This window comes from Amphibalanus amphitrite, unplaced genomic scaffold (genome assembly GCF_019059575.1).
Source record: "Amphibalanus amphitrite isolate SeventyFive unplaced genomic scaffold, NRLGWU_Aamphi_draft 001233F_arrow, whole genome shotgun sequence".
NCBI classification, from domain to species: domain Eukaryota; kingdom Metazoa; phylum Arthropoda; class Thecostraca; order Balanomorpha; family Balanidae; genus Amphibalanus; species Amphibalanus amphitrite.
The window spans coordinates 53,667-66,513 of NW_024882726.1; the positions used below are offsets into that span (position 1 = coordinate 53,667).

Here is a 12,847-nt window from a genome sequence, read left to right on the forward strand (position 1 = left end):
AGAGCAGCAACTGAAAGCCCAGTTGAGGGAGAGGGCGGCGCGAAACGGCCCCCTCTCTCCTTTTCAGTCGATATCTCCTTAAGTACAGCAAATGTCGCCACCAAACTTTCAAGACCCATCCGGGCATCATTTTTACACCTTGTGACTAAAATTTTCTAGAGCTCTTATGAAAGATTAGTCACAAATGACGTCAGAGGGATGCCATGTTGTCATTTTCAACCCAATAAAAGGTTTAGCGGGAAGAGCTATCACGCTTACAGTTTTGAAGATAACGAAAAACATTCAAGATCAAAAAGATGTAAAATAAACAGCGCTACCAAACTGCTAACTCTTATTTCCAAACAAAAATTGATTTTGACCATCAAAACTATAGATTAGAAGTATAACACCCCGAAAATACCAACAACATTCAAAATTAAAACTGAAATATATGTTATAGAACTATCTGCTCTAGATATGCCAAACTTAAACTCGATAGCTCCATTTTTAGCAAAGTTATGACAAAAAAAAAAACTACTCAAATTGATTACGTAAAATTTTCAAATTCAATTTTTAGCCGTCACAGAATACACAAAGCAAGCCAAAGGCCACCATTGGATTTCCTGTGACGAGCTGCATCGAATAGATACCCCTTTTATGCAAAATATTAACTTTGAAATTTGACCTACTTTGACCTGACCTTGACCTGACCTCCACCAGAATGTAATCTTACCTGGCCCCAATGGCCGTCTAGCTCACACCATTGAATTTTAAATGTAAAATTGGCCATAAAACATGCATCACACGACCCTAGCATAGTTGGGTTCATATTGTGAGCCTTAGTGACCTGACCTCTGTAAACTGACCTGGCATCAATGACCTCTTTAGGCAACATATGTATTAGACAACCAACGCTCCATCGATGTTTTTCGATAACATGCCTTTTATTTGATGTGTTAACTGACTGTAACGCATTCCTTAGACTAAATCGGTGAAAAAATGCGACCTTTGACCTGCTTTGTGACGTCATGGGTTGCACCTAGGTCAACGAAACCTGGTAACAAGGTAGTTCCCTGGTGGGGCTATCGAACGCTCTTTGAATGTTTAAAATCGGTCGGTAACTTTCCGAGATCTCGGGTGGAGGGCGAAACGGCTGCACCACCCGATCAGGTGGTAGGGTCCGCCAATAGCCCAAGGGGGCGCGGAATATTTACTCACTCATACAGTGTCATTTATTTTGAGAACACCTTTCTCACGCCATGACATGGTCCTCTCGTAATAGAACGAGATGAGGAGTGTTTTCACGCATCCTTATGCACGGCTCTAAGTGTCATTGAGCTATCAACTGTCAGCGGTTTTCGGACAATAGAGTTCTTAGTTCTTACTGAATCCAATTTTATTTCAAACGATTGTCACTGTGCTAGTTTTCTTCTTATACGTTTTCGAAAAAAAGCGCTGAAGAAGTCTTTGATAGACGAAACCGGTCCGCTTATTCTTTTTCTAATTGTTTTTTTAAATATATTCGTAGACTACTGGCTCTTTCCTACAAAATTTGAGAATGTTTGGTATTACTTTGACCCGAACGATTGCAGCTGAATTTTCCCTCTTGAATGATTATGGACAGCTCGCGAAATTAACTTCAACCTAAACTACCGACAAGCAGAAGAAAATCCGATGCAAGCCTACCTCAATCCTCTCACTTTATTCAACCGTTGAAACGTTAAAGGCATTTGTTCAGTCCGAGTCGCTATGTCGACCACCCGCGCCTTGCTGGGGGGGGGGGGGGTTACGCCCTTCCCCCTCAGGTTTTTCGCGAATATCTCAAAAACGGCGACGCGACGCGTAGCCTCATTCAAGGTCAGTCACCAGGTAACGTCAAGTGACCTTACCTCAGAAAAAAATTCGAAAGCTCGTTGTAGCTACACCGACTGAGTGATCACTTTAAAACTTTCAGTAATTGCTTAGGGTAACAGTATGTATAAAATGGATACCTTGGATTTTTTATGTCTGTGACCTAAGGTCAAGTCAGTTTTGCGACTGCTCCATTAGGTATAAGTCAATGGAAGAAAATTGAAATGGGCCTCTTTTGGACGAATTTCGTTCTACACCCTCTCAAACATCGGTCCATAGGTAAGCATGACACACTGAATCGGAAAATTGCACCTGTGACCCCTGTGTGTGCCCCTGAGGTCATTTTAGGACATAAAAGGTCTTCAGCAGTTTTTTGACTTTTGACAGAGACGTGCTAGAGCGGTGAAAACACCGTTGATCTGAGGTCAAATTTGAGGTCAATCAGAGCGGTGCCCTCTGGGGGCTAAACCGTTGATCTGAGGTCAAATTTGAGGACATGTTGGCGAAAAAGCGTTAAAAGAGCTATCGAATGCGCTTTTCCGCGGCGCTGTAGCTCTATTGGTTCCCGAGTTAGCCGTCGGGTGTTCGAAATCGTTGAAATCAACAAAATTTAACCTTTGATGAACCCTGGTGACCTGACCTTTGCCCTGACCTTAAAATGACCGAGTGTTTTCCTCCTTATTTTTGACGCTCTTTCGATTGTCGCTTACCGCGTGTCGCTACGTGGCCCAGGAACCGAGTTAGACGGAGCCCCCCCCCAGCACTCGATGGAAGACGGAGGGGCGTAAAACGCCCCCCCCCCAGCACTCGATGGAAAGTTCATGCCACCAACACGGCGCGGGTTAATTGTTATGTTAGCTAGCTCCTGTTGTAAGCTGTGGAGTCGTGGACCTGATCTTGAAGGAACTGGGCCTAACATTTTCATAGCAAACGTAAAAAATGTTTAATGGGATGTGCAAAAAAATAGCATCTTTTATGACACATTTGCGAAACCTTCAACATCATCCCCAGATCCCATTAGTGCCGAGCTCCCAACGACGACCATAAAAGCGTCCCCATCCCGTAATAGGCGGCGGAACGGGGAGAGCACCGGGGCACGAGGCACCGTGCCCCCGTTTGATTTTGGCATTTCAACATTAGCCCTATGAGCGTTGCATGGAAATAATAGGACCAAAAGTCGGCAGTGCCCCCCCCCCCCTTAATTGAAGGTGTTCCGCCGCTGCTGCATCCCGTCAACGTGGGTTTATCACAAGGATGCTAAGATTTAATTTCCAATCCGAAGCTGTAATGATGGAAAGCCAATTTGCATTTTACATGTGAAACAAGCTGACACAACTAAATATTTCCTCTCTCGCTCCCTCTCGCTGATTTACCCATTGCCCTCTTTCTCATTTTACCCTCTCTGGTTTTCCCGTTTCAGTTTTTTTTTCTCTCTCCTCTCTCTCTCTATCTCTTTCTCTCTCTCTCTCTCTCTCTCTCTCTCTCTCTCTCTCTCTCTCTCTCTCTCTCTCCTCTCTCTCTCTCTCTCTCTCTCTCTCTCTCCCTCTCGCTCTCTCTCGCTTTCTCGCTCTCTCTTTCTCTCTCTCTCGCTCTCTCTCGCTCTGACTCTCTCTCTCTCCCCTCTCTCTCTCTCTCTCTTCGCTCTCCATCTCTCGCTCTCCTTATCTCCCTCTCTCTCCCTCTCTCTCTCTCTATTTCTCTCTCTCTCTTCCTCTCTTTCTCTCCCTCTCTCTTTCTCTCTTTCTCTCTCCCTCTCTCTCTCTCCTCTCTCTCTCTCTCTTTCTCTCTTTCCTCTCTCTCTCCCTCTCTCTCTCTCTCTTTCCTCACAATATTATCGACTGTCACAGCGTTGTAGGGCGTGTTTCCAGACAGGTCCAGGCGCTCCCCACTCCGCAGGCCCCAGCCCACACGGCCCAACCGCTCAAACACCCTCCGGCGGATGACCTCTGACCTCGGCGACCTGACCCCAGCCGACCGATCGCGTCCCTCTCCACGCCTCCGCCCCGCTTCCCCCACTACAGCTGCGTAGTAATTGTAGCGTGTGGAAAGGTCACGTGACATTATTTACTTCTGCGGCTTGTTCGGCTGACAAGAGATGGCACTAGTGGTCTGTGGATCAGAGGCGGGGCTAGGTTCTACGACTTCTTGGGGCACACTTTAGGGCAGAAAAGACGTTTTTTTGGCTCCCCATCCCAAAATGCTTCGAATATACAAAAACAAGCTAGATATTCGAAAATCGGAGGACCAAACGGATCGTTTGACGTATCTTGCGCGACTGACAATTGATCGGTCTTCAAACTACTGAACAAAAACGAGGTGATTAGTAGCAAGTGCTGGTGACTGTACACCGCATTTGTCGTGCCAACCCCAATCGGATGTCCCAAATTCATACAGTCACTAGCTTCACTTCAGTCATTTTTCAGTTATCACCACTTTGCTATCACCGAGTCACTTCGTGATCTGAAGGTCTACAGCACATCTCACTTGAAACTCTTCAGGTAACTGGAATCGCACCGGTCGCAGATCACGTTGACGTAAGAGGTATGACGTCACCTGACCAGTGTAATGAAGTCACACCGGCTGTACGAGCTGTGACGTCACCCAGCCGTGTCACACCTGTTCGGGCGCGGTCAGCAGCTGTAGGTATGACGTCACCCAGAGTAAGCAGCTGCAGATATGACGTCACGCCTGTCCGGGCGCGGTCAGCAGCTGCAAATATGACGTCACCTGTCCGGGCGCGGCGAGCAGCTGTAGGTATGACGTCACCCAGGGGGCGGTCAGCAGCTGCAGATATGACGTCACACCTGTCCGGGCGCGGTCGGCAGCTGTAGGTATGACGTCACGCCTGTCCGGGGGCGGCGAGCAGCTGGGCGACGGTGACCCGCTCCAGAGGGGACATGTGCTCGGACGGCAGCAGGTCAAACACTCGCTCCACTTCCTGCAGACAATCTGAAAACAAATGGGAGAGAGGGTCAACTGTCGAGCTCAGGGCTGCGAATGGAATACCATAAGACCAGTCTCATGCTTCTCCGCTCAGCATGACAGACAACTCAGCTAAATGTTTGTCCAATCATTGTAGCTTTCACAGTGAAAATAAGGGATTATTTGAACCATCGTTTCGCGCACATCCATACCCTGTGGCAGCTGGGCGAGGCACCCCCAGCGCGGTGCGCCGAAGAAGCTCAGGTAAGCGGACAGCTGGTGAGGGTCTGCCGCCACCGAGCGGCCCGTGAGGTAGCCGGTCAGCGCCGAGCCCGCCTCTGCAACCACACGGGACGGAGGTCAGCGGATGTGGAGAGACGTGAACACTGCGATACGATACACCATCAATAAATTATATTGGACACCTGATTTAGGGGAGAGCGGGGCACTTTCGTGCATGGGCACATTCGTTTTCAGCAGTTTATGGGAACACGAGTGATTGCCCGAGCTCGAGGCAAATTATGAAATATGTATCATTGCGCCCTTCGTTCACTGTAGAAAACATCGTATCTGCTATCATGCTTGATAAAAACGCAAAGTTGTATTATTCGTGCACTTTCCAAACTTTTTCCATAGCATCCATTTTCGTGATCCTGACTCGGAAATGCGGTTCAGCTTTTTTAAAATTGGCGGCGAAGAAGCTCACTCTATTCACGGAACTGCTGCAAACTTGTTTCATAGTGTAATAAATAACTTTCATAAGTTATTTAACAACAACATAAATATATAACAATAACATATAATAAATATAATAACAATAACATAAATAAATTTCATAGTGTAATAAATAATAGTTATTTATTACACTATGCTTGTTTGTTGCAAAAGTGTCATTTTTCGACAAGGAATTTTGAAATACACATAGGACCGTGGTGGGGCAGGTTCGTGCACGCACTGCACAGGGGCACATTTGTGCATATTTTTTTTCGCTTTTGCGATTTATGACTTTATCTGCCGTAGGTTTCTATGACGCTCGCCTGACTCAGTCTCGGCTGCTTGCGACGTCGTGACAAGTAATTCACGCGACCTTGGCGAGGTCACGGAGGCAGGTCGATGGCCGGCAGTTCGCACATTCTCGTTGGCCAGCCAACTCTTTCTACATTTGTTGTTTCACTCACTACTCTGCACGCACCACACCTCGACCAAGCTCTCTTCGCTCTGTCCGTCCCTCTCTCCCACTCACCGCTCTCCCGCTCCGCCAGCTCCGCCTGTATCCACAGCTCGGCGCAGTCGGCTATTGCTCCCAGCGTGGATCCGGCGCCGTTCAGGCGGAGCAGCCGCAGCGGGCGCAGGTGTCGTCCGGAGCGGGTGTGCAGCAGCAGGCTGACGGCCGGCAGGAACAGCTCGGCCTGCTGCCGGCTGAGGCACAGCTGCAGCAGCGCGGTCAGCTGCAGCGGCAGCCGGCCGCCGTCGGCGCAGCCCGGCGGCAGCAGGTGCCGACACAGACTGCGCTGCTCCTCCGGACTGACAGAGGAGAGCAGCAGCTCCGACTGACGGAGGGGAACGGGGGGAGGGGGGTGTCACAGTGTCACATCTCTGCTCCTCCGGGCTAACCGAGGACAGCAGCAGCTCCGACTGACGGAGGAAGGGGGGGGGGGGGGGGTCACACCTCTGCTCCTCGGGACTGACCGAGGAGAGCAGCAGCTCCGACTGACGGAGCGGGACGGGGGGGGGGGGGGGGGGGGTGTCACATCTGCTCCGGCTGACAGGGGGAGGGGTCATATCAGTAGTTCCGACTGACAGAGGCAGAGGGTGTCTTATCTCCGCTCAGCAGCACCAGCTCCGACTGACAACGGGAGGGGCGGGAGGGGGGAGGGTTATAAGTTGTCACATCTCTGCTCTTCTGGACTGACAGATAAGGGGGGGGGGGGGGTCACATCAGACCTCTGAGAGCGGTGGAAGGGTCACACATTTACCGATGAGGATGGGGATACGATGGATTGGTGGCATCATCCTGGCCTCTACGCTCACGTCCTGACTACAGTTGGTCAATCCCGCTGACCAGTTGGTCTGTCGCAGCCTACCCTGGCCTCTCTAACTCACCTGCGCTGACCAGTTGGTCTGCCGCTCGCCCACCAGGGTCTGAGTCAGCTGCGCGCGCAGCTCCTGCTGTTGCAGGCCGCCCACCGCCTTCCGTTTGACGTTCAGCCGGCCGCCCGACTTCAGTCGCTCCCTGGCGGTATATGCGGAGGGGTTGGTAAAAGATACGTGAAACATGCGGCGGACACGACTGACGAACGAGAGGTTGGTGAATACAGAGATCGTAGCCAGATTAAACGGCCCCTGACGACGATAGACTGGTATAAAAGCAATGACTCAGCCCAACAAGAGGACACCAAGGAATTTTTAAACTGCTCAAAAAGCTATCGCCCCCGTCTCATGCCTCCGTAACCAAACACGAGTTTCATATGCCAAAGCGGCCGTTGTCACCCCGTCCAGTGGCGCTGTTCCGTTCCACTCACGCCAGCTGTTTGACCCCGGCCTCTGAGGTGACTGTGAACGGCCAGAAGCGGTCGTCGTCCACCCTGATCTCCAGCACGGTGTCCAGCTGGGGCAGCAGGCAGGGCGCCTCCACCGCCACCTGCCGGCCGGCCGGCGAGTCGGCAGTGCGCAGCGTCACCGCCAGGTGGCAGTAGGTGAGCTGACCCGAGGAGAGGTCGCGGGGCACCAGCAGGCGCGGCTCGGCGGCCAGCACGTACAGGTGCCGGAACGCCTGCAGGTGGTACCTGGAGGGACGGACAGACAGGCGGGGGAGCATCAGCCTAGAGAACACCAGGTCCCTGCAGGTGGTACCTGGACGGACAGACAGCTAGGCGGGCGGGTGGGGAGTATCGATCTAGGGATCACAAGCACGTACGTTTTTACCAAAATAAGAGCGAAACAACAAAATCGCAAACCAGAGGCCTCTTGCACCAAAATCCTCTTGCACCAATGCTTGGGTTAATTTGCATCGTATACCCAGTCCAAGTCTCAAATGTAACAATTTGCGTGCAAAATTTAGCAAGCACATGCAGGATTATGTATTGGGCTATTGCAAACAAATTTACCACCGTTAGATTAGCTTATTCTGAAACCGGTTTTTCGATTTTACCTAGCTAGGTAGTTTGGTGCAAGAGGCCTCAGTACGCATTTCATACATTGACAATAAACTATAATTCTCGTCCCAAACTCTTATAGCACCTTTTCCAGTGCCCACTGACCTGCCGTCGCAGCTGGTGAGCGGACAGCGGCTCTGGTACCCCTCTCCCTACTCTTCCCACAGCTAACCTGCCGTCGCTGCTGGTGAGCGGGTAGCTGCTCTGTGTAACCCCCCCCCCCCCCTTCACACACACACTGACCTGCCGTCGCAGCTGGTGAGCGGGTAGCTGCTGTGGTACCCCCCCACACCCCCCCACACACACTGACCTGCCGTCGCAGCTGGTGAGCGGGTAGCGCGGGAAGAGGGCGCAGAGGAGCGCCGCCACCGCCGGCGGGCTGTTGCTGAGCGTGTGCCGGCCGCCGCCCAGGAACAGCAGGCCCAGCGCCATGTGCACGGCCAGGTGGCTGCCGTAGTTGACCGTCACGCTCTGCGGACCGACGCGGGCGCGCAGGTAGCGGCAGATCCGCAGCACGTCCAGGTCACCGGTGCCGGCCATCACCTGTGGGAGGGGAGGGGTCAGAGGGTCACGGTACCGGTACAGCCAGCCATCACCTGTGGGAGGGGAGGGGTCAGAGGGTCACGGTACCGGTACAGCCAGCCATCACCTGTGGGAGGGACGGGGGTCAGCTGGGGGTGACCGGTGCCGGCCATCACCTGTGGGAGGGGGCGGGGTCAGAGGGTCACGGTAACGGTACAGTACAAGACATCACATGTAAGGGAGAGGCGCGAGTGAGGATATTCAGGGTTGAGGCGGCTCAGACTGGGATCTGGAGTTGTGGGACATGGGTCACCCACCGGCCATCGCCTGTCCGTGGGACTGGGGACGGAATGCTTTAATTAATCACGCGGACGTCAGATAATACAATAATACAGACCAGACAATTATCCCCATAAGCGACTACACAGCCATTAGAACTTCTTTAAATCATCCCAATCTGGTGCACCCCAGGCGCCATCACTACACCATCTCGAAGGCAATTTCATGCAGTCAGTCTGCTCCACCACATCCAGCTGGAGTGATTCAATCATCCGTGCTCCTAGACCCTCTCATGTCCCACGACCTCCCAGCCCCTTCCCTCGACCTCCCCCTCCCCTCTCACCATGACCAGGGCGGTCAGTGTCACACAGAGGCAGTTCTCCCCTCCCCTCCCCTCTCACCATGGCCAGTGCGGTCAGTGTCACACAGAGGCAGTTCTCCCCTCCCCTCCCCTCCCACCATGACCAGGGCGGTCAGTGTCACACAGAGGCAGTTCTCCCCTCCCCTCCCCTCTCACCATGGCCAGTGCGGTCAGTGTCACACAGAGGCAGTTCTTCCCTCCCCTCCCCTCTCACCATGGCCAGTGCGGTCAGTGTCACACAGAGGCAGTTGTCCCCTCTCCTCGACTCACCATGGCCAGTGCGGTCAGTGTCACACAGAGGCAGTTCCCCCCTCCCCCTCCCCTCCCACCATGACCAGGGCGGTCAGTGTCACACAGAGGCAGTTCCCCCTCCCCTCTCATCGACTCACCATGGCCAGTGCGGTCAGTGTCACACAGAGGCAGTTCTCCCCTCCCCTCTCACCATGGCCAGTGCGGTCAGTGTCACACAGAGGCAGTTCTCTCCCCTCCCCCTCCCCTCCCACCATGACCAGGGCGGTCAGTGTCACACAGAGGCAGTTCTCCCCTCCCCTCCCCTCTCACCATGGCCAGTGCGGTCAGTGTCACACAGAGGCAGTTGTCCCCTCTCCTCGACTCACCATGGCCAGTGCGGTCAGTGTCACACAGAGGCAGTTCCCCCCTCCCCCTCCCCTCCCACCATGACCAGGGCGGTCAGTGTCACACAGAGGCAGTTCTCCCCTCCCCTCCCCTCTCACCATGGCCAGTGCGGTCAGTGTCACACAGAGGCAGTTCTCCCCTCCCCTCCCCTCTCACCATGACCAGGGCGGTCAGTGTCACACAGAGGCAGTTCTCCCCTCCCCTCCCCTCTCACCATGGCCAGTGCGGTCAGTGTCACACAGAGGCAGTTCCCCCCTCCCCCTCCCCTCTCACCATGACCAGGGCGGTCAGTGTCACACAGAGGCAGTTCCCCCCTCCCCCTCCCTCTCACCATGGCCAGTGCGGTCAGTGTCACACAGAGGCAGTTCTCCCCTCCCCTCCCCTCTCACCATGGCCAGTGCGGTCAGTGTCACACAGAGGCAGTTCTCCCCTCCCCCTCCCCTCTCACCATGACCAGGGAGGTCAGTGTCACACAGAGGCAGTTCTCCCCTCCCCTCCCCTCTCACCATGGCCAGTGCGGTCAGTGTCACACAGAGGCAGTTCTCCCCTCCCCTCTCACCATGGCCAGTGCGGTCAGTGTCACACAGAGGCAGTTCTCCCCTCCCCCTGCCCTCTCACCATGGCCAGTGCGGTCAGTGTCACACAGAGGCAGTTCTCCCCTCTCCTCGACTCACCATGGCCAGTGCGGTCAGTGTCACACAGAGGCAGTTCCCCCTCCCCTCTCATCGACTCACCATGGCCAGTGCGGTCAGTGTCACACAGAGGCAGTTCTCTCCCCTCCCCCTCCCCTCCCACCATGACCAGGGCGGTCAGTGTCACACAGAGGCAGTTCCCCCCTCCCCCTCCCCTCTCACCATGACCAGGGCGGTCAGTGTCACACAGAGGCAGTTCCCCCCTCCCCCTCCCTCTCACCATGGCCAGTGCGGTCAGTGTCACACAGAGGCAGTTCTCCCCTCCCCTCCCCTCTCACCATGGCCAGTGCGGTCAGTGTCACACAGAGGCAGTTCTCCCCTCCCCCTCCCCTCTCACCATGACCAGGGCGGTCAGTGTCACACAGAGGCAGTTCTCCCCTCCCCTCCCCTCTCACCATGGCCAGTGCGGTCAGTGTCACACAGAGGCAGTTCTCCCCTCCCCTCTCACCATGGCCAGTGCGGTCAGTGTCACACAGAGGCAGTTCTCCCCTCCCCCTGCCCTCTCACCATGGCCAGTGCGGTCAGTGTCACACAGAGGCAGTTCTCCCCTCTCCTCGACTCACCATGGCCAGTGCGGTCAGTGTCACACAGAGGCAGTTCTCCCCTCTCCTCGACTCACCATGGCCAGTGCGGTCAGTGTCACACAGAGGCAGTTCTCCCCTCCCCTCTCATCGACTCACCATGGCCAGTGCGGTCAGTGTCACACAGAGGCAGTTCTCCCCTCCTCTCCTCGACTCACCATGGCCAGTGCGATCAGTGTCACACAGAGGCAGTTCTCCCCTCCTCTCCTCTCACCATGGCCAGTGCGGTCAGTGTCACACAGAGGCAGTTCTCCCCTCCCCTCCCCCTCTCACCATGGCCAGTGCGGTCAGTGTCACACAGAGGCAGTTCTCCCCTCCCCTCCCCTCTCACCATGGCCAGTGCGGTCAGTGTCACACAGAGGCAGTTCCCCCCTCCCCCTCCCCTCTCACCATGACCAGGGCGGTCAGTGTCACACAGAGGCAGTTCTCTCCCCTCCCCCTCCCCTCTCACCATGGCCAGTGCGGTCAGTGTCACACAGAGGCAGTTCTCCCCTCCTCTCCTCGACTCACCATGGCCAGTGCGGTCAGTGTCACACAGAGGCAGTTCTCCCCTCCCCTCCCCTCTCACCATGGCCAGTGCGGTCAGTGTCACACAGAGGCAGTTCTTCCCTCCCCTCCCCTCCCACCATGGCCAGTGCGGTCAGTGTCACACAGAGGCAGTTCCCCCCTCCCCCTCCCCTCTCACCATGACCAGGGCGGTCAGTGTCACACAGAGGCAGTTCTCTCCCCTCCCCCTCCCCTCTCACCATGGCCAGTGCGGTCAGTGTCACACAGAGGCAGTTCTCCCCTCCCCTCCCCTCTCACCATGGCCAGTGCGGTCAGTGTCACACAGAGGCAGTTGTCCCCTCTCCTCGACTCACCATGGCCAGTGCGGTCGGTGTGACACAGAGGCAGTTCTCCCCTCCCCTCTCACCATGGCCAGTGCGGTCAGTGTCACACAGAGGCAGTTCTTCCCTCCCCTCCCCTCTCACCATGGCCAGTGCGGTCAGTGTCACACAGAGGCAGTTCTCTCCCCTCCCCCTCCCCTCCCACCATGGCCAGTGCGGTCAGTGTCACACAGAGGCAGTTCTCCCCTCCCCTCTCCTCGACTCACCATGGCCAGTGCGGTCAGTGTCACACAGAGGCAGTTCCCCCTCCCCTCTCATCGACTCACCATGGCCAGTGCGGTCGGTGTGACACAGAGGCAGTTCTCCCCTCCCCTCTCACCATGGCCAGTGCGGTCAGTGTCACACAGAGGCAGTTCTTCCCTCCCCTCCCCTCTCACCATGGCCAGTGCGGTCAGTGTCACACAGAGGCAGTTCTCTCCCCTCCCCCTCCCCTCCCACCATGGCCAGTGCGGTCAGTGTCACACAGAGGCAGTTCTCCCCTCCCCTCTCCTCGACTCACCATGGCCAGTGCGGTCAGTGTCACACAGAGGCAGTTCTCCCCTCCCCTCCCCTCTCACCATGGCCAGTGCGGTCAGTGTCACACAGAGGCAGTTGTCCCCTCTCCTCGACTCACCATGGCCAGTGCGGTCGGTGTGACACAGAGGCAGTTCTCCCCTCCCCTCTCACCATGGCCAGTGCGGTCAGTGTCACACAGAGGCAGTTCTTCCCTCCCCTCCCCTCTCTCCATGGCCAGTGCGGTCAGTGTCACACAGAGGCAGTTCTCTCCCCTCCCCCTCCCCTCCCACCATGGCCAGTGCGGTCAGTGTCACACAGAGGCAGTTCTCCCCTCCCCTCTCCTCGACTCACCATGGCCAGTGCGGTCAGTGTCACACAGAGGCAGTTCCCCCTCCCCTCTCATCGACTCACCATGGCCAGTGCGGTCAGTGTCACACAGAGGCAGTTCTCCCCTCCCCTCTCACCATGGCCAGTGCGGTCAGTCACA

The 12,847-nt window shown here is 55.3% G+C and overlaps 1 protein-coding gene across 1 annotated transcript in view; it reads right to left on the reverse strand.

Annotated features, from left to right (window-relative positions):
- Window positions 1-4,232: 4,232 nt before the first annotated feature.
- LOC122371341 (anaphase-promoting complex subunit 1-like) overlaps window positions 4,233-12,847 on the reverse strand; it is a 53,565-nt gene continuing 44,950 nt past the window's right edge. The window contains exons 27-32 of the mRNA XM_043347587.1: window positions 8,218-8,450; window positions 7,275-7,538; window positions 6,856-6,985; window positions 5,996-6,302; window positions 4,965-5,090; window positions 4,233-4,779 (exon numbers count right to left, since the gene is read on the reverse strand). Of these exons, the coding sequence (XP_043203522.1) occupies window positions 4,670-4,779; window positions 4,965-5,090; window positions 5,996-6,302; window positions 6,856-6,985; window positions 7,275-7,538; window positions 8,218-8,450 (1,170 nt within the window). The 3' untranslated portion in view covers window positions 4,233-4,669. The remainder of the gene's footprint in view (window positions 4,780-4,964; window positions 5,091-5,995; window positions 6,303-6,855; window positions 6,986-7,274; window positions 7,539-8,217; window positions 8,451-12,847) is intronic.